The 23590-nt window shown below is 44.6% G+C and overlaps 8 protein-coding genes across 8 annotated transcripts; 3 read left to right on the top strand and 5 right to left on the bottom strand.

The window, feature by feature from the left end:
• Nucleotides 1-3987: 3987 nt before the first annotated feature.
• Nucleotides 3988-6077, top strand: EAE98_011008 (uncharacterized protein; the record flags this gene model as incomplete). Its single annotated transcript, XM_038958630.1, has 2 exons — nt 3988-4046; nt 4100-6077. 2 exons carry the CDS (start codon nt 3988-3990, stop codon nt 6075-6077), a joined length of 2037 nt encoding a protein of 678 aa, XP_038804995.1.
• Nucleotides 6078-8004: 1927 nt separating this feature from the next.
• EAE98_011007 (uncharacterized protein) lies at nt 8005-8927 on the top strand (the record flags this gene model as incomplete). The annotated part of the gene is made up of 2 exons (XM_038958629.1): nt 8005-8647; nt 8728-8927. 2 exons carry the CDS (start codon nt 8005-8007, stop codon nt 8925-8927), a joined length of 843 nt encoding a protein of 280 aa, XP_038804994.1.
• A 429-nt stretch (nt 8928-9356) lies between these two features.
• EAE98_011006 (uncharacterized protein) lies at nt 9357-10508 on the bottom strand (the record flags this gene model as incomplete). The annotated part of the gene is made up of 1 exon (XM_038958628.1): nt 9357-10508. One exon carries the CDS (start codon nt 10506-10508, stop codon nt 9357-9359), a length of 1152 nt encoding a protein of 383 aa, XP_038804993.1.
• Nucleotides 10509-10571: 63 nt separating this feature from the next.
• EAE98_011005 (uncharacterized protein) lies at nt 10572-11678 on the bottom strand (the record flags this gene model as incomplete). The annotated part of the gene is made up of 1 exon (XM_038958627.1): nt 10572-11678. The coding sequence occupies one exon, from the start codon at nt 11676-11678 to the stop codon at nt 10572-10574; it is 1107 nt and encodes a 368-aa protein (XP_038804992.1).
• Nucleotides 11679-12158: 480 nt separating this feature from the next.
• EAE98_011004 (uncharacterized protein) lies at nt 12159-13455 on the bottom strand (the record flags this gene model as incomplete). The annotated part of the gene is made up of 2 exons (XM_038958626.1): nt 12159-12690; nt 12749-13455. The coding sequence occupies 2 exons, from the start codon at nt 13453-13455 to the stop codon at nt 12159-12161; spliced, it is 1239 nt and encodes a 412-aa protein (XP_038804991.1).
• A 150-nt stretch (nt 13456-13605) lies between these two features.
• Nucleotides 13606-17820, top strand: EAE98_011003 (uncharacterized protein). The gene is made up of 5 exons (XM_038958625.1): nt 13606-13942; nt 13994-14020; nt 14073-15076; nt 15138-16857; nt 16906-17820. The coding sequence occupies exons 1-5, from the start codon at nt 13688-13690 to the stop codon at nt 17719-17721; spliced, it is 3822 nt and encodes a 1273-aa protein (XP_038804990.1). The 5' UTR covers nt 13606-13687; the 3' UTR covers nt 17722-17820.
• A 282-nt stretch (nt 17821-18102) lies between these two features.
• On the bottom strand, nt 18103-19765 carry EAE98_011002 (uncharacterized protein; the record flags this gene model as incomplete). The annotated part of the gene is made up of 4 exons (XM_038958624.1): nt 18103-18540; nt 18595-19135; nt 19183-19260; nt 19311-19765. 4 exons carry the CDS (start codon nt 19763-19765, stop codon nt 18103-18105), a joined length of 1512 nt encoding a protein of 503 aa, XP_038804989.1.
• Nucleotides 19766-22445: 2680 nt separating this feature from the next.
• On the bottom strand, nt 22446-22631 carry EAE98_011001 (uncharacterized protein; the record flags this gene model as incomplete). Its single annotated transcript, XM_038958623.1, has 1 exon — nt 22446-22631. The coding sequence occupies one exon, from the start codon at nt 22629-22631 to the stop codon at nt 22446-22448; it is 186 nt and encodes a 61-aa protein (XP_038804988.1).
• Nucleotides 22632-23590: the final 959 nt, after the last annotated feature.

Here is a 23590-nt window from a genome sequence, read left to right as displayed (position 1 = left end):
AGGCTATCTTTTTGTGTGCCATATTGCTAATTGCATTCCACTCCATCGTGGACTATCTCTCAACGGCGCACTGAATGTCATGATTAAATCGACAAATCCGACCATTTTGTTGCAAATATGCAAATATGGAGAAATTTGGTGGGAGAACACATCGCTGGTATGAGTTACAGTATGGCCAACGATTGCAACACGGTTATTGTTGATCTACCTAGGTACTGAACATTGATCTGTCAACCTTGGTCATCCTACCACTCTAGCATTCAACTTCAAGCCCACAACTCACTAAAACATTGGCTATTTCTGCACAGCCGTGTCTTTTCTCAGAGGATGGAAGAGACTTGATTTCTCAAACTAGGCATTGGCAGAGATAGAGACGGCTGGACAGAAGCACATGGGTGATGAGGATGCATGATTTTTGACTCCTCTGCTCACCACCACATACTTTGTCGATGGCCAGAAGACTCACTGCATCGTGCTTCATATATCCACTTTCATTGATGTATTTTACAATCTGTTGGTGCTTGCTAGGCGTCGTAAATTACAGGGGTTGATTTCGCAGTGCGCTCTCAATATAGTATGCCCCACATCAGCATCAAACTCAACACCGATTGAGCGCAATCATTCTGGGAAGGAAAATGGTTCATCAAATACCTCGTGTCAGCCTGAATGCGCCGCAAATTCTCATTGCGGGATCTCTCACGACTCGGGTCCATATCGACGGTCTGAATTCATGTTAGAATACCAACGGCGGCCGTTCGCCAACCATTGATATTCGATAACAAGGCGCCAGTATAAGTCTATGAAAGGATTCGGGTCGAATCTTCCGAACGTTTCTTATGCCGCATGATCCACTAGACAAATGAATGATCTACACAAGATCTATTCCTATGATTGATGACTTTGGCATGTGGAATGCAGGCTGTGTATTCCGGGTTGTTGACCGGTTCCACGCTGAAGAATTGCGGCAAAGGAGGGGGGCGACAGTCCTCAGCTACACTCGTGGCCGATGTTTCCAGCCGAGCTGAATGTGAGAACGAATCATTCTGTCACAATAGCCGTACTTGATCACCGTCAGACTGGTTTACACGACATCACTAGCCTGTGTGACATTCCAAGCCTTGTCAGCATGCAGCTCGTGCTTCCTTCTCCACGCTTACTGCAGGACCATTGTGAGGGCTTCGAGATCTGTCCACAATCTGTTACTGAGTGTTCCACGCCAGATCTGCCACGCGACTTCCACGCTACGATACCTTGGCTGGACATTAACGCTGGTCAACACTATAAACCGCTTGTAGTTCGGATTCCGAAACCGAATGAAAGGAATATACGACAGGAACGAACCCCGAGTCAAGAACTTTGCTTTTCTCTAACTACATTGATGAATTTAATACACGAAATCATCTAATCGCAAGTTCCTACCTCAACAACAATCTCGAAAGCTAGACTCGGGTCAACGATCAAGAGGTTCTTTTTCTGATGTCGTGACAATCATCGTATGATTGTTCCAAAGACATGAATTTGCACCAACGCATACTTGCGAGATTGAGTTTAGAATATCCACAATTTCTCCAATCTCGAGCAGCAGCTATCTCCAATAGGATATGTTTGGCGAGGCTGGGGAAACGGTTTAAGAGTGGGCGTTTGTGGAAAGTAATTAGGCAGACATTATAATTCGAAATATTCAGAAGATACTAGCGCCAACAAGTTAACGATACAGACGAGAATGGATCACAGAAAATGGGTTTCTTAGGCCTAGAAATAAAGTCAAACAGCTTGCCGAAATATTGGCAGCCTCATTCCTAACCAATAAAGGACTTCAGAGCCTCCAAAGGGATAAGCCAAGCGGAATATACTTCTCAGCTTCTGATTGCTAGGCATATCGTCTCCGTGGTTGCGTTCACAAGCTAAGTACCAGATTATTGTAGGTACCTCATATTGTCTTTTGTATACATTCCAATTTGCACAAACACGGGCGGATTTTACAAAGAGAAGTGATTGTTTGTAACACATCCTTTTCTCAAACTATTTCTTCACAGTACTCCTCGTGGGTATATACATACTCCGTATCTCCATTGAATTTCTACTTCCCTTCTCGGGAGTCTTGCCGCTCGAATGCATAATTGCGCGTGAAATATCGTCATTTCTTCAGAATATGGTGGGGGTTCGAACAAGTGTAGAGGAAGATGTTACCCAGCGCGGGTGAACTCCCAAGTTTGGATTTACCCCAGATGGCGTAATGCCATTAATCTGGTAACGTTGATATCTACAGTCAATGATGATTGTCTGTCTCAACTTATCACCGATGACGACCTTTCACCGGCAATCTCCTTCAAAGTCGTTCATGTAACTCTGTACCGTTATCGTACCACATGAAATCCGTGTATTTTTCGTGGCTTTTAGGCAACTGCAATGATCTATTTTTGGGATTTTAAAACCTCTTGCCCGCCTTCAAAGATATAGAGACGGGTGTTACCAGCCCGTCCATGGCTAATGCAGGAGGCACAAGATGATTTACGGCGCTATAAGCACTCAAAGCATACGGCCTCTCAAATTGTATAGTATACAAGTAGATGAATTTGATTTCAAAGCTAATTCCGGGATCTACACCCAATCTGGGTTGACAGGGGCAAGAATGCAGAAGGCAACAATTAGCAAGGATGTTTAGTAGCTAAGCCAATAGGAATGAAGCGAAGGTCACCACTTAAAATCTTTATCAGATGAGACCTACTTCATTAGGGGATCGCCAAGGAAATCTTAGCAGCGGGATGGCGCAAATACTCAAGTTTTCTGTGGACAAAATGAACTGAAATCTTCAGATGCCCACGGCAGTTGTTTTTGGTTACTTCGAAAAACGTTTTATTGCATGAACCCATGAACGTTTCACCTGTGGTAACTCTTAGAATGTTTGCGATAAGGATTGGAAATTCGATTTCTAATCTCAATTTTTCAACTGACTGTCATCGGCTTGTGGCTAATATAGCAAACAGTATCTTATTGGGTGAATTGGAAATCCTACCGCGAAGAGGCGTTCGCCCCTAGCAATTTTGTTACCAGGGGTGGCTGCCCGTGGCTGGCAAGCCTAAACGATGCTCTCGTGTGGACAGAAATATTTTTTGATGTTTGAGTTGAGATTATTCCGATCGTTCATTTCTCGTAGGTTCATGTCTCAACTCAGGTTAAGGTTATTGACACAAACATTCTTTGAATATTGATCAGTACGCCTGGGCATGTAAGCAAGAGATTAAGCTTATGGTAAATAGATGACATTCAACAGGTAGGCTATGCCCTAGGGTATATGACAGCCATGGTGGTATTGGTGGCATCAGTGGCACGAGTGGCTGCAGATGAACCATGTACACATACCGGGTTCTCTCCCTTGCTCTGGCGTTATACCTAGTCCTCCAGATAATTATCTTGTGGGGCATAAGATCATTTCAAGAGCATTACATCAGCGAATCACTTTGGATTTTATATCTTCAGTCTTTCAGGAAACTCGATAATTCTTTTTATAGTGGCATCTGATACAAACTAAAAACGCCGATTTTTTGTCGGATTTATTGTTGTCTGTTGATTTTGCGACCGATACTACTTTCCAAACTCGAACTCGGGGTCCCGTAAACAATGCTCCCTCAAGCTGAATTTTGACATTGAATCTTGAAGATCGTGAACAGAACATCTGAGAAGACAATGGAGGATTGGAAATCGGAGTTCAGGAGTCTTCTGAATTGGATGAAGTAATAATATCAGCCTGACAGTGGTTGAGAGTCGTACTGTCGACGGCGACGATAAATACCACCTTTGTTCCCCGTTCTCAAAATGTATCCTTCATCAGCTTCTCACTACTCTTCCTCAAGAGATCAACGGATCACATTCAGAGCTCTCTCAAAAACTTCATTGCGCAAAAATCTACATTGTATTTGGAAAACAACTTGGTTCAACAAGATTTCATCTGCTGCAAACAGATTCTGATATCGATCGATCTCAATAATGGTTTCTATTCGCGCTTTGAGCCTTTTGGCTTTGGGTTCTTCGTCTGTATTGGCATTGTAGGTGCTTTAAAATCAACAGATTTGCAAACCCCCTTACTAACATCTTCAAGAAATCCCAAACAGGCACGATATTGGTCTCGAAATGATGCTCGGGCTAAAGTCACACAAGATACACCGAGCGAAGTTGACTACATTGTTGTTGGCAGTGGCCCAGGTGGTGGACCTCTCGCATCTCGTCTTGCTCTGGCCGGATATGAAGTGCTATTGATCGATGCTGGAGATGACCAAGGGGATCAAATCCTCGCTGAAATGCCTATCTTTCAATTCGCATCGACTGAGATTGAAGAACAGCGATGGAATTTCTTCGTCCATCATTACTCTGATCTCGAACGTCAAAAGAAAGATACGAAAATGACCTATCAAACTACCGATGGAGACTACTACGTCGGATTAGATCCCCCAGCGGACGCAGAACCACTTGGTGTCTGGTATCCTCGAGCTGGAACTCTTGGTGGCTGCTCGAACCATAACGCTATGATTTCAATCTACCCACACGAGAGCGATTGGCAATACATTGTTGACATTACCGGTGACGATTCTTGGGCTCCTGACAACATGCGAACATATTTTGAAAAGATGGAGCATTGCGATTATCTCCCAGAAGATACTCCCGGACATGGCTTTGACGGATGGCTCCATACAAGTGCCACCAATCAAACTATGATTGTTCAAGATGACAAGATTAATTCGATCGTTATCTCTGCCGCTGATGCTTTCGCAGTAAATGCATCTGACTCGATTCTTGCGACTGCTGAAGGCTTCGATCAGGTCGTCTCTCTAGATCCTAATAACCCATTACCCACGCGAGACAACGACACTGGATTGTACCAGATTCCAATCGCTGTTGATGGAAGAACAAGAAACGGAGCTAGAAATTTCATTCTCGAAACAGTGAATGCAGTCAATGCTGACGGATCCAAGAAGTACAAGTTGACTCTCAAACTCAACACATTCGTCACAAAGATTCGATTCTCCAACGATACCACACCTCGCGCACTCGGAGTCGACTTTTTGGAGGGTAAAAGTCTGTACAGAGCTGACCCCAGAGCTGGAAAGAATGGAACTCAAGGTACCCCCGGCAGTGTCAACGCGAGAAAGGAGGTTATCATTTCAGGCGGAACATACAACAGTCCTCAGCTCCTCAAGCTCAGTGGTGTTGGACCCAGAGCCGAACTCGAATCATTCAACATCCCAGTTCTAGTTGATCTTCCCGGTGTCGGTACCAACATGCAAGATCGCTACGAAACGACCCTCATCTCTGAATCTGACGTTCCATTCTCCATCGCTGAGGGCTGTACCTTTCTCACCACTGCCGATGATCCCTGTTTAACGCAATGGCAAAGCGACACTGCAGATGCAGGACTCTACGCCACGCCCGGCCTCCCGCTCGCCATGATTGCGCGATCCAGTACCGCAGAACAAGATCCCGATCTCCTGATTTCCGGCGCCCCCGCCAATTTCCACGGCTATTATCCAGGCTATTCCGGTCCTGCTCTCGGTGATGCTCTACACTGGAGTTGGATTACGCTCAAGGCTCACGCGCGTAATACTGCGGGGACAGTCACCCTTCGATCAAGCGATCCACTCGATACTCCATTAATCCAGATGCACTATTTCGACGAAGGAACATCGACTGATGATGCATGGGAAAAAGATCTCCAGGCAATGTATGAGGGCATGTCACTTTCTCGCCAGATAATGAACAGTGTTGTTCCGCTTGACGGATCGTTCAATGAGTCATGGCCTGGAGCAGATGTTTCCACAGAAGAAGAACTCAAGGAATTTATCCAGGATGAAGCTTGGGGTCATCATATTTCGTGCACCAATCCTATTGGTGCTGATGACGATGAAATGGCGGTTTTGGACAGCAGTTTTAGGGTTCGGGGAACGAGTGGTTTGAGAGTAGTTGATGCGAGTGTTTTCCCTAAGATTCCGGGATTCTATATCGCGGTGCCGATTTATATGGTTAGTGAGAAGGCGGCGGCAGTTATCATTGAGCAGGATGCGGCGGGAACGAGTTATAGATAGATAGTGGTTGGTTGAGTGGAGGTTGAGGTTTGATTTTTGTATTGTCGTGGGTTTTTCATTCTTCTTTCTTGCAATTACTTACGGAGTGGTGGTGCGGGTGCAGGTGGTGTCTTTTTTTGCTATTGGTATTGTTATTGTTGTTGCCTTTTTTTCAACGGATTGGAGTTGCTTTCATTTAACGGGTACTAGATGTAGATAGTTATTCTTCTATGGGGTGTTTAGACTTGCGTTGGCGGTTTGTTAGATGCTGTAGATAGTTATTAGAATTCATTCATTGCTTACCAACCCATCTGTCTTTGCAAAATTTTGACACTCGCTACCCACAGGGGTGATATTCAAGGGACCCCATTTGGACGTTCTTGCTTCGAACTAGTTTGACGCTAAGGTCTGATTGGGCAAGTACCTTGTTTATCTTTATTAGGGTATAGTTTTCAACTCGTCTCTTCCTTCCTGGTATTTTTATTGCTATCTTTTTGAGGGTAAATCCTGCCACTATTACCATCGTAGTTTATCGTATGGTTCAAAAGTTGTTCGAATTGATTATTGTTGACACAGTAGGTTGTGGCCACACCCACAAACTCTACGACCTCTGCATCGCCGCGCGGAGACATCTCGAATTACCGCACGCAACTACCGGTACTAATACGGAGTCCGAGCATTTCAATAGCTAATCGTCTCTAGAGACCAAGCGCTCACCACTGCATAGGAAACAGGTATACACAGAGTAGTTGATAACCATAACGAGATGTCCCGGCAATTGAGGTATCTGCCCCTATGCTGTCCAGGGTCTAAAATGAGATTATTTCTGACAGCGTCGATCTGTACGAGAAGAGTTGATGATCTACTGCGTATGTGTGCACTGACACATTGCCCATTCGGTATATTGAGCATCGTAGTCTCCGCCGTTGGAAATTATGCTTTTATATTGTTTCCTCCTAAATAGCCTTATCCCCACATTGTTGACGAAAACAACGGGCATGCTAAAATCATCATATCATATGTGCCTAGCTTGTACAGTGGGTTTGGGGGCGCACGACAATGATGTATATACCGCCTGGTTTTTGATTTGTGTATTCATGGCACTAGCAAATGTATGCGGTTTTTTTACCTTGACAAATTTATCATCTTGTTGAATCATAATTATGATATTGAGATGATATGATATGCAGTGATTAATGATCAGAAAGTCAAAGTTTGGTACCTTGGTTTTTCTGACCACAATGCTCCTCATTTTATGCTTTGGAATTTTGATATACGGAGTAGACACTGGAATTCCCGGTTAGGAGGCTTCTTTTTAGCCCAATAATATTCACCGTCGTTGGAAAATCTCTGCATGGTTAATTCGTGCTCCATGACGATCTTCACTATCTCGTCTCTTTTGGTTGCTGTTCTTCGTGTCTTCTGTGGAGGCCGTATGATTATTTTCCAACTATTTTACTCGTGCTGCCAGCATATCGAAATACAGAGTGGATCTGCATGTGCATCAAAGCTGTCTTGCTTGGGTAGTTTCCATGTTTAGATTTGCTGGAAGGAAGAGCAGGTACTTTCGGGAAAATAAAAGCCTGGGCGATCAGTGACCACAAAGGTGGGACGTCTTGTTTCGTAGATGAGAAGATGTCCCAAATGCCTAGTCTTTGAACATCCACTGTACAGCCATCAAAATCTCCTGGGGTTCAATAGCTCCTGTCTGCTTCCCCTTTCAAGCATTGATGTGATCGTCGTGCGCATTCAAATTCTGATGACGATGTGAAGTATATATGGATTCCTGTATATATACCCCATCATTCACTTTCTCATCTCATTCTCACTATCACTCATTCATCCAACTACTACACTTTCCTTAAAAACCCCACGTTCTTTACAAAAACAAATCCATAATTTTTTAATAATTCTCTAATTTTCCAATCTCCAATCTCAATCCCTCAAAATGCAATACAAAGCCAGCCTCATTGCCGTTCTCGGCCTCAGCGCAACCTCCTTTGCCGCACCCCAAGCTTCCATCCCCAAGCTTCCATCCGCTGCCTCCGTCCTCTCCGAGCTCCCCTCTAACCCAGTCTCCGCTCTCCCAATTCCAAGAGATGCGCAAAACCTCGCCTCGCCTTTCTCAGCTGTCGAGGGTGTCGTCTCAAAGGTTGGAGCCAAGAGACAAGTTGGAGGACTCACCGGTATCACTAGTGTCGCCTCACCTATCGTCTCGCCAGTAACTGATATTCTGGCCGACGTCGCTATCAAGCGTAACATCGTTCAAGTCACCGACGTTGTTACCTCCATCAAATCAGTCAGAACCACCGTCGTTTCTGATGTTTCTTCCATCAAAACTCTCATCACCTCTGTTGGTACCACTGCAGCCGGTCAACAAGGTCTTGCCGAGGAAATCATCAAGGATTTGGGTGATATTGTTGCTGCGCTTACTGGCGCCGTTGATGGTGTTCTCGCCCAGACCTTACCAACTGTGCTTGACGTTATCGTCACTGAGGTCACTGATGTTCTTGCTATCTTGTCCGATGTCGAGGCCATTGTTTTCCAAATCGTTCAAGTACTTTCAGACCTTCTCGGTAGTCTTTTGGACTGTATGTATTCCCTTTTTGCTTTCTTCCCTTCCTGTCTTCTTATAGACCGTCCCATGAAATATAAAACTAACTCTCTATAGCAACCTTCGAACTCGTCACTGCTGAAGTACAGGAAGTCTACAGCCTTCTCAGCCCAGTCCTCACTCCAATTCTCAGCTTTGCTGGCCTTGTCCAAGGTGATGCTGGTGTGATCCAAGAGGTTAACACTGCTGTCGGTGGTATCTTGACCACCGCCAACGGACTTTTGAGCGAGAAGGGATTGAAGGAGATCGAATTGTAGATTGTGATCTTCGGAAATACTGGAGATGAGGAGTAGTACTTGAAGGGGATGGTAGATGAGGAGATTGAATTGGATTGGAGATTTATATGTAATTATTATGAGATTAGATTTAAATTTAAATAAAGTAATATTTTGGTCGTCATATGATGTTTCGTTCCCTGTGCGAAAAGTTTACAGTAAGAAATGCTTTGCTCTTTGCAATTAGGTACTGGATTCCTCGTCGGCATACCACAACACGTCCAATAACCATACGTAAGTGCTGCAGAATCAAGAGAAATGTAGTTCATGATCACTCTGGAACATAGCAGGTAGCGGTTAAAAGAACGCGCCGTGACACGAATGGTAATAAACGGCTCTTCACCTTCACCCATGTCATGGCTACCGCCAACTGTTGCCTATGTCGTATTGATTTGAGATAGTTTACCAGTTTTATCTAAAATGATTTATCACTACCGTCCGATTCTTAGAATTAATTATCGAAGTAACATTAGATTTAACTCTAGGACGCAGGGAATCAACCATATGTGACGTCTCATTAGATTTAACTTCCGGGCGCAGGGAATGATCCATATTCGACGTATCAAGTACCCCAAGTCTGGAAATTGCATCTTTCATTGTGAGGCATTCCCAGTATGGAACCCCCTCTTTTGACTCAATTGGGCACGTCAGTGCCTGCAGTGTCAATGCATCAAGCCAGAGGTGGAGGGTATCGTCCTCTATATCTTTTGCGTTTCCTCCAGATTTCAAAATAGTGTCTGCATAAGAAGTCATGACCGCTCTACTGACGAGTGGGTAATGGTCGCGCCTTTGACGAATGATCAGCGTGATATCAGTGTCTTTCAAACGACGGATGGAATCATTCTCCCGGACTTCAGCAGAAGCAATGCCAAACTCTCCTGTGCTAGATATAAAAAATCCTGTTTCGTGAACTCTGCCAGATCTGACCGAGGTTTCTTCGGTCACAGACTTTCCAACATCATAACACAGTAGACTTTCTCCCGTAGCGTAACCAAATTCACTGTCGAAACCCTTCAAGCTTTTCTTACTACAGGAATCCAAGTCTCTGATTTTGCTCGAGACAATCTTCCATGAGCTTTTAATATCCGGAAATTCCATTTTCAATCTTTGGGGGAGGTCATGCTTCGCAATGTTAGACGCGACAACAAAGCCTTCCATATAACCACGATAATTGAACAATTTTGTCTGGTCTATTTGTTCTCCATCACACCAGTTCAAGGCCATTGCAGGCGGTGGGATAGGACCATTCAATGCAAGTTGTAGACTCTGACTCAGTCTTATGATGCCGAGAGCTGATGACCCTGTTGATCGCCTTTGATTATAGCAGTTAAGAATCTCAACATATGCATCAAACAAAGGTCGAGCATAATCTACAGGAAAATTGCAGAGTTCCGTGTCACTGACTATTCCTAGAAGACCATATATTTTATCGGCTTGGACTTGGCATTCGGAACTCGAAAACATTTTTAGCAATGAATCGAAAGGCCATCTTTGAGTGCCAGTCTCTCTGAGTCTGTCAAAATTTGCGGGTGCACTCTCTAAGATAGCTTCGATAAATTTCATCTTAAGCTTGCTGTCCCAGCTCGAGGTAAGTGAAGATCTCAGACTCTCCAAAGTATGTCTAGCTCAACTCCATTCCGCCCAGGCCACAGTTCTCAGTCCTGGACTATGTTCATTGCTCCAGCAAATAGCCAGGTCCTTAGCAAGAAGGACTTCCTGCACAATCCATAAACGATTCCAATATGGTCTGCCGCACAATTCGCCAAGAGATACAAGTTCTGCCCCTAGAAGAAGCTCATCAATCCCATCGGCAATATCTGTTTTGGAAAGTTTGCTAGCTGGATCTTTCTGCAATGCAGCTAGATTTTTGATTGAAAGAAGTCCAACATCAGGTATCAAAGTCTCCACATCTTTCCCAAACCCTTGGTCAGTCTTATCACCTAACCACACTATAACTTCTGTTGCCTGCTTATAAATACTGCCCATTTGCATGACCTGGTGGTTTCGCTCATTTACATCATCTTGGTTGATGCATAAAGCGTCGATCCACAGAAAGGAAGTGATTGGGCGAATATGCACCAAGGCATTTACTAGATTGGCCCGCACTTCCACTCGTATGCCGTCAATAACTATGCAGCTTAGGGACAGATCCTCTCCCCACGCGTAGGATAACGCAGAATATTCTGGATGAGCACTGAGCGACTTCACGACGAGCTTGAAGGTTGGAAGGTTGTGGCAACTCGTTGATTCGGGGCAGATGGTTACTCTTTCTAGAAGCCTAATCTGGTCGGAGGATCGGTCCAGAGGTTGATAAAATTCGGCAGTAGGTTTCAAGGGAAGCGCTGCAGAATGCGGGTCCAAAGAAGTATTTAAAACACTCCTCAAATTAAAACTTGACCGATTTGATGTCCTCCTTGTGGATACAGTTGGTATTCCCGCGTGTTCGGACATTTGCATCGTCGGCACTGTACGACTATTTAGTTGACGCCATTGTTTGAAGTAACCGGTTATACAATTTAATGAGATCTGAAGACTCGTCGTAACACCTGATATAGCTGGATTATGAACCACCTCAACTAGCACTCTCTGCCGTTTCTGACCTTGGCTTCGTCTCTCATACCTTTTTAACATATGACCATTTCCATGTCTAGAGATGTCTAAACTATATGCAGCATGCCCCGTATTATGAACCAGCACTGTTTCTTTGGTTCTGTCTCTCCTCCGATTATTCATAACTGCCGGGTTCATACCTCTTCAATTCAGAAGTAAAATATGGGCAACTGGAGATTGTATGTTTTAAAACTCGAGCAGTTGTTCTCATATGTCTGACACTTGGGATAGGATGTATATGAATTAATTTGCATGAAAGTAAGTTCTGGTGTCCAGCCTCATTGGTGCCTGGGTGCTGACTTGCTGGCGCTATTGAAGGTGGTGGCATTGAAGATAGCCAATCAAGAACCCTTCACAATGTATAACACTAGTTCAAGCCCCTTGGTTGCAAGTGGAATATTTGCATTCGTACGCACGCTGGACCCATGGAAACATTTTCTGGTTTGCGTCAAAGGTAGTCTGCATCTGGGTTAATTGGAGTACGCAGGATAGAATTGTGTATCATTTGGCAGCCGAATTGATGGAACAAATCTTGAGTTTCTGGTATCGAATGTGAAGTGGGGTATCTTGAGAAAAACGAAACAAGTCAACGGTCTAGCAATGTCATGTCCCTTTCTCTTTTTCCATTTCCTTTTCTAATCGTTCACTTCGCTCCTTCCATAATCTCCGAAGCTCAAATCCTACCTCCACAGCAATGAGAACGATAATGATCCACTCTAAATGAATACTATGTTTTTCGCTCATCGTCTCCCGAAGAATCGTTGCGATTTCCTGGGCATAGTCCATCTTCTGGTTCAGAGTCTTGATCCGTACACCAACATCAAGAGCCCTCCCAACCTGATCATAATATCCTTCCAGGCCCAATTCATGCCGACTGTCCCAGAACAGATCCGGAAGTGAATCTGTAAGCTCGGAATAGTGGTTCAACCGCGCTCGTAAATCGAGTAGCTCTCCAGTCTTTTGTAACATAAATTGCCGATTGAAGGGTAGTCTTGACCCTCTGGAAAGTAATGTAGGTATAGATTTAGTAGATTCGAAGTACTTGGATAGCATAGTCTCGAGGACCGCGAGTTTTGTTGATCTAGCAAGACCAGAGGAAAAGGCTATTTTCGCAAGAGTTGTGTCGACTTGTGAGCTACAGCAATAGTTAGTGTACAATATTCATGACGCGAATACGACTGAGTATAGCATACCTTATACGTCCCTCGCTTGGTGAGTCCTTCGTCCCTAACACAATGGTGTCTCCTCTGATACTGCTGTTTTCCCGTTTGGGGTCTTCCTCGCATTCCAGATCTTCTATCTCAACGTTGCCAACATGTGAATCAATAGCAGCCGGCAATAGGGTCTTTGTTGCCAAATCCGTAACTACATCCTCAGGCAAAGACCATGCCACAAGTGAACCCGAAGGAAACACAAATATATCTCCATTATTGACCCCTCGTGTGTGTATAACCTCATCGGATTCAAAGCCAGTTCCATCCGGGTCAATTGAGAAACCATGCGATCGTAGAACTCGAGCTACAGCTTCCATATCAAAATGATCTGCCACGGAGATAGCAATAACTCTATTTGTGCCTACAACATTTTCAGAGGTGACTTCAGGTCGAGTTATGTTCTGCCTGGACCTTTGAGCTTCAACTGCAACCCTCCTCAAACTCGTCTTCCCAGCAGGCGACCGTAAAGGTTTTCTTTTCTGCACCGGCTTCAGCTCGGCTGCTGATTCAATACTTGATGATGCGACATCTTGTTGGAGGGTAGCATTGGAAGAAAAGAAGTTCCGTTTTCTAGGGTATAGCGTCGGTGCTGAAGCATGGAGGCATCGATAAGGAAGTTGTAAATTATTTCCACCAATGGGCCGTTTAACTGCGACAGAGCAAAATGAACGAGAAAAAGACTTCATAATGATTGCAGACCTTATCAGTCATACAGCATAAATCATATAGAAAATTGTCCATCTTTGCGGGGGTTCGAAACAAATTCTTAGGATCATTGAAAATTAAATTTACTGCCGAAAGCCTAGAACTCGGCTATCTCAGGTTGCTCCAAACCTCAATGGCATTGACGTCGTCGGTGTAGCTACCCCTGCACATCCTTGACAACAAAAGCAAATGTGATCGGGAGAGTCTGCCGTTATGGCTGAAGGGTCAGAAGAACAAAGCGACACCAAAAACCTGGACAGGGTTGAGTCCAGTCAAGGTGGAACTGAAACCGGGGACGATGATGACACCGTTGAGACAGAGTCGGAGGATGGGGAAGAGGAGGACGACGAGGAGGATGAAGAGGAGGAAGAGCCCAAGCTAAAATATGCTCGAATGACAAGCCATCTTGGACCAGTCTATAGAAATGGAGATGCTACAAGTACCTTCCTGGTTGCTGGCGACAAAATGGTAGACCTCCACCACCAGGTGACCGTATTCCTCAAGCTAACTGTTTTTTAGTTTGTTGGTACACATAATGGTAATATTGTATGCTACGGTCCCTCCCTTCCCCCAAGTAATCTGCTAACAGTTTATGCAGCATGTATTGTCGTTGCCTTCATTCAAGTCTATTCGAACCTACCATGCCCATTCAGCTTCAATTACGAGCATATCTATATCCCCTTTTCCCCCTCCTTTACCCACACCAGTTCCCGAAGCTGTACAACGCTTTACGTCGCGCGTGCAACCAGAAGCTCCAAATGCACCGCAAAGAGCCCCATCAATGGCATCCCAGGCCTCCGCGAACACAGCTCGGAGTCCTGGAGGTCCGGTAGTCCCCAAAACTCCTTCGAACGCAATATACATTGGCACATCTTCCGTTGATGGCAAGGTATGCATAGCATCCTTGGTTGATGTAAAAGATGTACAGTTGAGGGATTTTGCAAGACCTGTCCAAGCTGTTAGTTTGTCGCCGGATTACAAAAACGATCGCTCATATATATCGGGTGGACTGGCAGGAAATCTAGTGCTTACCGTCGGCGGCAAAGCAGGTACAAGCTCGACCTCTACCACTACAGGAAGTGCAGCGGCCACTGCAAGTGGTTGGCTGGGGACTATTGGTCTAGGAACGCATGCTGGGAAGGATACTGTATTACACTCCGGCGAAGGCACAATTAATACCATCAAGTGGTCCTTATCAGGAAGATATGTGGCATGGAGCAATGAGCATGGTATTAAGATTATGAGATCTCATCTACAACTGGATAGTGCGGATACTGAATCTGCTTGGAAGCGAATTGGGCACATACCTCGTCCAGATGGAGAGCAATGGGAAGATATGGCTAGTGTTTGGAAAGCTAGAGTTGAATGGATAGACGAGAAAACTCTTGAAACTGATGAAGATGACAAAGCTCGCGAAGCATCATCTGCTTCCCCAGCCACAGCAAAATTGAGATTGCAAGCCTCGAGAGACAAACTGCGTATTGAAAAGCTGGTCGTTGGATGGGGCGGTACGATCTGGATGATTAACGTGCACCCTGGTGGAACCGGTGTTGGAAAGAATGTGGGAGAGCGCACAGTTGGTAGCGCTGAGATCATCAAAATGTGAGTTGCAAGATTTGAACTTATTATCACGGTGTTTCAAGCACTTTTCTAACATTATTAGGTTACGGATGGATTGCATAATTTCTGGATTATCGTTATATACCCCAACTTTACTTGTTGTACTTGCTTATGTTATGCCTGATGAAGAAGAAGAAGAAGAGGAATCTATTCCACAGAAAGGACATAAATCGCATCCGTCAACAGGTAGCGAGCCGAGCGGTGGAATACGGCGTCGACAAAACGCACTATCTCCAGAACTTCGTCTTATTGATCTTGCAACATCCCAAGAAGTTGATACTGATGGATTGACGGTCAGCCGTTATGAAAGGCTCTCAGCTGGTGATTATCACTTGTGCGTGTTGCCTGCCGCTCGAGATCAACCAGTAGTTCAATCATCTCGTGGAACTCTGGAAGCCCTTACTGGAATGGGTAGTGGTATGTGGAATGCTACAATTAACGCTACAGCACTGTTGAGTTCCAGTGCAAGTGTGATTAGCAATGGAAGTACAGGTGATGGTGATTCGAAACACGCATCAATTAGATCGAAAGCTACTCACCACAATCGCGCCACGGCTGCTCATCCGCACATCATCACACCAGGGATGAAGATCTTCATCCAAAGTCCATATGACTGCATTCTGGCTACAAAGCGAGATTTATCTGACCATCTTGCATGGCTGCTAGAGCACGAAAAGCACCAAGAAGCCTGGGAACTGATAGATGAACACCCCGAAGTGATCTCATCTTCTCCCGAAAAACTCTCTGAAATTGGGCCAGCAACTCCGGATCGAACACGCTCAAGTAGTGATGATTTTTATGATAACGAAAGTACGACCATCGAGTCTGCAAGTCGCTTAATTAACTCTTCTGTGGAAAAAGAGAAGCGTAGGATTGGTGAACTTTGGATTCAATCATTGATTGAGAACGATGACTGGATCTCTGCAGGCAGGATATGTGGCAAAGTACTGGGTACATCGGATAGGTGGGAACATTGGGTCTGGACATTTGCTGGAAAGGATAAATTCGATGAAATTACCAACTTTATACCGACGGCACAGATCACGCCACCTCTGCCTTCCACAATATACGAGATCGTACTAGGGCATTATATCACCCATAACTTACCACGAGTTGGTGAATTGCTCGATCAATGGTCTCCTGACTTGTTCGATATCAAAGCTGTAGCCACAGCTCTAGAAAACCAGCTCAAATACCGAGATGTCCGCCAAGACAGCGTAGAGGATGGCAAAATTGGTAGGGATTGGCGAATTGTCATGGAAAGCTTAGGGAAGCTTTATGTGGCTGATGGTCGACCTCGCGAGGCTTTGAAATGCTACATGAAGCTGCAGGATGCAGATACCGCCATGGGTCTTATTAAACAATATCATTTGGTGGACGCAGTCGCAGACGATCTACCTAGTCTTATCATGCTACGCGTTTCGAAAGAGCAGAAGCGACATGCTCCTATTTCAGAATTGAAAGAAGCCACTTCCGAGGCTATTCAATTACTTGTTGACGAGGCTCATCATGGCCTTGTTCGACCTCAGATCGTTGTGGATCAGTTGGAAGAAATGCCGCTGTACCTCTTCTTCTACGTCAGCTCGCTCTGGAAAGGAGACGGCATAGACGAAATCCCAGGCGAGAATCGTGATCGATTATTAGCAGAAAGTAGATCGCTTGTCGATGGCCTGGCTGATCTAGCTTTACAACTCTTCGCGACATATGATCGTGATCTACTTATGGAGTTCCTCAAGTCTTCCACCTTCTATAGTTTCGAAAAGGTTTGTGTGACCTCAATTTGTCCTCGATGCAAACTAACTTTTTACTAGGCAACACTTGAATGTGAAAATCACTCATACATCCCAGAGCTCGTGTATCTCTACTCCAAGACCGGTCAAACAAAACGTGCGCTCTATCTCATTATTGATCGTCTAGCAGATGTCTCACAAGCAATATCATTTGCAAAATCTCAAAATGACGCCGACCTTTGGGATGATCTTCTCGAATACTCTATGGATAAACCCAGATTCATTCGCGGGTTGTTGGAAGAAGTTGGGACGGCGATTGATCCAATCCGATTAGTTCGCAAAATTCCTGAAGGTCTGGAAATTGAAGGCTTGAGAGAAGGTCTAAGTAGAATGATTAAGGAATACGAAATTCAAGAAAGCATCAGTCAAGGAGTAGCAAGAGTGTTGAGAGGTGAAGTTGCAATGGCCCAGAATACCCTTCGAGCAGGTCAACGTCGTGGTGTCAAATTCGATGTCGCTGAACAAGAATTCGAGGTGGATAACGAAACCCAACAACCTCCCACAAGGCGATTATACAAGCACAAGCCTGCACATTGTATAAGCTGCAAAAGCGCCTTTTTTGAAGGCGAGATGGAGACGCTGGTTGGTTTTGCATGCGGTCATGTGTGGCACTTATCACATTTATTGAATTATGGCAAAAGTGAAGATCAGATTCGCCAATCCGCAGATGCAGAAAGACATCCTACTTATGATGGATTTGATGATGGGGAGGATGAGCGCAGATACACGAATGTGCACAGTATTGGGACTAAAGTCACGAGGGCGAGGTTATTAAAGGATAGAATTAGAGGCGGTTGTCCTGTATGTAAAGACAAGGGCGATGGTGCTTATGCTTGATGCGTATTTGCGTGGACTTAGGCGGTATTGTATGGAGTGATGAATGCATGGTTGGGAGCGAGGTATAACGGAGTACGAGATTCAGAATATAATAATACCTATACTTACGGGATAGCTACTCCTTCATACCTTTGCATGAATGTGTAGATCAAAACAATCGCCAAAGTAAAAGAAATTGGTACCCAAATGTAATGCTAAATCCCAAAGCGCCAGCCCTAAAATTCGCCAAACTCACTGGTATATCAATACATCATCATACGAATATACCCCCTCTAAGAATAAATTTTAAAAAGAACCAAAAGCCTTTCACAGACACATCACCAAACACCAAACTCAAGTTGCCCTTTCGATGAACCAGATAAATCACCACTGTAACCCATCTTAATTCATAGGGCTTCTGCCGTCGCGATACAACCATAATCTGCTCAAGTTCTTGACCTTATATCCGCTCGCCCCAAAATCTCCATTGGTCGCCATTATTCCCTCCCCCGGCAAGTTCGTCCCCTTCTTCTTCTTTGGCCCATTCGTTTTTCCACTTTTTGCACTCATCTGTGGCGCAATGCCATCATCGGCGTTCGATTCCCCCACACAGGAAACTTCCCAATCTTCTCTTCCCAGTTTGTCTTCCGGCGCCACGCGACCTCTGCCTTCGACCGAGCTGGTCATAAAGACGTCTTCTTCATCTACACGCTCTCGATCCCAGTTTACGCCTGCAGCCTTCATGTCGTCTTTGATTCCGGAGCCTTGCAATAGCCTTCGCGCGGATTTGGAAAGTGGAAACATGGTGTCTAGATAGTGCTGGACGAACATGTGACCGCTCTAAACATTGGGTCATTAATAGATGGGTCAAAATATCTCTTTAGTTATACTCACAGTTTCTACTTCAAATAGTCTTCCCATAAATCGTGGAGCAAATGTATCATTACTATAATTTGTGTGGTAGTGAAGAACTCCGAATCGAGAGACAAAATCATATGTGTGTGCATAGTGTTCGATGTGTGGGATGGCTTTTCCATTTCCATTTCGGCTAGCTGGGAGTTCTACTGGATTGTTTGAGTTTGTGAACAGGGTGGTAACTGTTCTAGTGAGAGAAGTTGCCCGTAATGACGGGTGGGCCAGGGCGTTATTCTGAGATGCTATTTGTAGATGCGGGTTATTGAAATGGTTAGCGGCGTTTCCGAAGGTGTAAACTTCAAGCTTTTGGAGAAGATCTTGAGGAATCTCGGCGAGCAGCCAGTCTACAATCATGCTGCCCTCAATGGAACCTTGCGAGTGTAGAATGAATATTACTCGTGTGACCTCGGGCTCGTATAATGTTCCTTTAAGGATACGGTAGGAGGTACGAACGTCAGTAGTGGCGTAGTTGAGAGTGCGCTGAATTAGACATTCAAGGAGATCAAAAACAAGTCCCTTGCTGCACTTTGTTAATGAAAAACGAGAATAGAATCAAATGGAACTTACGTTCTGTTGTGAATTCCTAGAACCGGACGGCCGAATGTGAGAGCAAGACGATCTACAGAACCTTTCAGCCAATGGTGACTATTCATCTATTAGTCTACGACAGCAAATGGTTTACTCGGGAGAATCACCCAGTGCAAACACCATTCATGTACACCCATCGCTCATGAGCATGCTCTTCCTTTCTTTGAGCATACTCGGGAGCTGATTCACACGTTGTCACAGATGCTGACCCATTCAAAATTAAACAAAGGTAATAATTGAACACCCAAAATATGGTGAATCCCGTGGCTACTACCCACACGGGCATCATCATCCAGATAGGAATAGAAAGGATAAAACATAATTGCAGAAAGAACAGAACGGCATGCAGTGCAAGATCGAATAGGTTTCCTGCAGAAGGGTATAATTCGTCCAGAACACCAGAAGGTGTGGGAGTCAGAGGTAGAAAAATACCAGGAACAAATCTAAGATTCACAAACACGACCCATAAATCTTGAAGAAATAATTTGGCAGGAGATGCAGTGTAGGACAAAGGGGTAACGAGGTTGGATCCGATTTGCGACGGATAAAATTTGACGGCCATAATTGATGAATTTGCTTAGGAAAAGACAGACAGAATAAACATGAAGATGAAGAAGCAGACCGACACGCAGAAGAAAGCAACGCGAATAATGCTAGAAGTTCATGAAGTGGTATATCAAGGCATTTGTTTTTGTTTCAGTTGATGAAGGAATGTGACGCAAATATTTGATTCCTTTTTTCAACAGCCAGCCTTATTATGAATCACCCGACCCCGAAACAAGTTGACTCTGTGGCTTGGCCCATAGCAGAGTTTCCCCTGAGCAGAACTGGGGCAAGGTGGGTATACTTAGATCAGAAGCTGAGGAACTCGGCACCGTTATTGTAGCCTTGCTCCTCGGCGCTCTACATCATCAATACCTAGATATCGGTGAAGGGGCTTAGCCGGAGGACAGATGACAATCGATCCTCAGCGAAGCCTGTCAACAATGTAGCCATTCCTTCTATAAATGAAATTATATTGGGAATGTGTTCCTGGGTAAATATAGTTTGGTACTTTATTTGGTAGTATCAAAATTAATTATTCCATTTGCGATTGATTTTCTAGAGTATTTTAGCTAATGGTGTTAAGATGGACCAATGCGGTCTGTTTTTTCTCCACCGAATAGGGCTACCCGACGAGGGTTTGTTGTCTTAACCTCAGCTGGTTCTCTGGCGTATTTCAACCAATGATAACAATTGGGGAAAGAGATACAGTTGACTAATTTGCAGGAATGACGATACTCCAAGCTCCTGCTTATGTCTATCTAGTTGAATGTTGAGGCTGAGTGCGACACTTCAACATCACTAGTCAGAGCTTCCGGGCAATCACCGGCTTCGCGTCCGCATCACAACCACATTCACATGAAGCACGTTGTTACGGTATCAACTACATCGAGAGGGGAATTTGGAAGCATCGAAGCTGAAGTAATAACCTTCACAATATCGCCCAAGACTTTTGTGATATCGACCAGCTTCCCACCGGCTCCGTCTCTGCTATCTAAGCTGTGATTATCGTGATGTCTCTTTGGGGAAAAGCTTCCTTTATGCTGTGTGTCTCCATCAATTATCATTCAGCCATTTCTTTAATTCAACCAGGTAGGTACTCAAATTGAGTAGAAGTCCTCCAGAACATCATGGTAAATGGATTCTGTACTCCATTCTTAATCAACAGGCGTCTACAAGAATTGCCTTCATAGATTTCACTTATGGTAGAACCGATATTGGAGATAGCACGAGTGCTCCAGCAGGGTCAAGATCACAAACGGCGAATGCAGAGAGTGCAGTATGTTATGAATTACAATCTTTTAGGCAGGTTTTAGGCGGTGTTTCTGTACATGCATATTGTGTTTATAGCTGAACTGGGAATCGAGTACGGACAAAGTCTGAAGTCTAATGGGGCGTGCCTATATGTTTGATAGGAAAGTCTCAACAGTACAGACAAGACGTCGACACTGTGCAATTAATACAGGAATTACAAAGAGCCAGTGACTTACATTGCCCATCAACTTCTTTCTGCTACCACATCAATTGCGCGGATCATATACATAGATATGTTGCGGTATACAAAAATATTCATGTGTTCACCACCTAAATATCTACCATTCCTGCACACATACACCAACTCTACTATATAAACCCACTTAAGCAACTTCCCTCATCCAGATCGCAAAGGCGACAAACAGTCCTGTTTGTTCAGGTCAAATGCGGTCTGGTGGTGGAGTGGTAATACGCCTGGTTCGAATCGGAAAAAAATCCCGTCGCGGGGTTTCTCCTCCCGTCCCTCTCATGGGACGGCAAGGTTTTGCTAGTTGGATATTTTTTGCTGTCTGTTTTGTTTGTTTTGATTGTTTTTTTGAAGGGGCATGGAGGCAGGTAATGTCAAGACTTCTGGTTTGTGGGTGAGAGACGGCAGTGAATTGAAGAAACGTCGCGTCGACAAAGCGGCAAGATGTACCTTATTATTTCTACCCGAAAATCGAGACTGTAAATGCGATAGCCCAGCCCAGATAATCATACTTAGATCATGAATTTTTGCTTCTGTTGTCGAGTATCTCCTAACTCTAACTGCCGCGTCACCTGATTGCCTTCATGTTTAGGAATACCTTTTCACGCTGTGTGATCCATAATGACCGCCGGCTGCTGTTTTCTTGATGACAAGACAACCGGCCATAGCTCACATGGATATCCCACTCGCGTCTCCAACGACCGTGTTGGCCAAAAGCACTATCAAGACTGCCTGATATGTATTGTTGGCTAACAATACTGTATTTCCGAAGCTCTTCACCAATCAAAAATCAGTATTTCTGCAACAACATGAACGACAGCATCATGTGGTCTAGTTTTTGTTGTAAGCAATACGATTTAATGGCGCCTGACAAGCTGCAGATAAGCGGCATTCAAAAACCGTGTTGCCGGAACCCAATCGTCCTTTACCTACCTAGGTACACGGTATTGCGTTTTTTTGATTCATGGCGGGAGGAAGTACTGACGTCAGAGAATGCAACTCTGCTTTACCTTAATAAGGCCATCAACTGGGTATGTTAGAGTGGAAATTCAAGCATACTCTGAAGAGCTTGAAAATCCTGAAACAGATTTCTGAGTAAAAAAAACCCCCAGACCCAAGGACTTGAGAGATGGTTGATGTGCATGCAAATTTGTCGATCATTGGCGAATCAAAAAAATCTAGCATGATGTTGGTTTCCTTAACAGTGCATGTTTGCGAGCTTGCCTTGTCGCAAAGTATGAGCATATGCCGATGGCGCAGGAGCTCCAAGAAACACTGCTTCCCGTTGTATCAATAGATGTCCAGGAACAACCGGACTTCCGATGCCTGGATAACTGCTTATTTGAAACCAGAGTGTATGTTCGCCCGATCGACAAAGCGTCATTCTTGAAATACAGGAAAAAGATGTGAAGTCAATAAATCACACTTCCTGTTCGGCGTCTGGCAAGTTGCTGATGCCGCATAAGCAAAAGGGCGGGAAATATTAAGCCACCCTCAGATGGTGGCCACGTTTTAATGCAAAGAAAATCCACAACGCACAAATTTTCCAGCCATCAATGCATCTTCGATGTATGGTCGATCTTTTGCCGCTTAGGTCACGTCGTGAAAACTTTGAGATACTGTCAATTACAATTTGTGATGCCTAGACGGATGAATATACAGACAGTAGTACATTTTATGTCAAAATGAACATATCAGAAAACTTTTCGACCTCTTTTGAAGAAGTTGTTGTCCGTCCCCACATTTTAGTTCCTATTGGCCATACCGGACACAGGCACCGATTTGTTGTGTTATCGATGGTCTCGGGGAAATGTTGGGGAAGTTATTGTACGAGATAAACGGTGTGCGTTGGAGGGCCATTAAGATTACTTGGACCGGGTCGTGGTAGTTGCACTCCTTAGATAGTTTGGATGCCCGAGCTCCAATGTTGCTCCGGGAGTCAGGGATGGAAGCTTAAGAGTTGGAGAACGAGTTTAAGTTCGAAGTGCAATTTGGAAAAACCATCAAGAGATTATCAATCCGAGGGATAGGAGAGAATTATATGTCTGCCGAGCCTTCCGAATAGGATCTGAACGCGGGAGCATATGTAACTCAAAAAACAAAAGTTGAACGATTACGAAGGACATGTACGAGTATAATGCTATGGGTTGACGAGGAAAAAAGATCGGCTTGAGGCTCAGTGACTTCGAAGCGCCCGAACGGGGCCGATGGCGTATTACCCCTGATTGCCTTAAGCCCTTCACGGATGGTACCTTTTTGTACCTTGTATATCAGATGAAATTGCGGGAAATTGTTACTACCGAGGCAAAGGAATACATCAAGAGAGAGAAAGGCACACTCCGT

This window comes from Botrytis deweyae (genome assembly GCF_014898535.1).
Source record: "Botrytis deweyae strain B1 chromosome Unknown BDEW_043, whole genome shotgun sequence".
Lineage (NCBI taxonomy): Eukaryota > Fungi > Ascomycota > Leotiomycetes > Helotiales > Sclerotiniaceae > Botrytis > Botrytis deweyae.
Note: the sequence above shows the minus strand (reverse complement) of the source record. Positions and strands in the feature narration are given on the sequence as shown.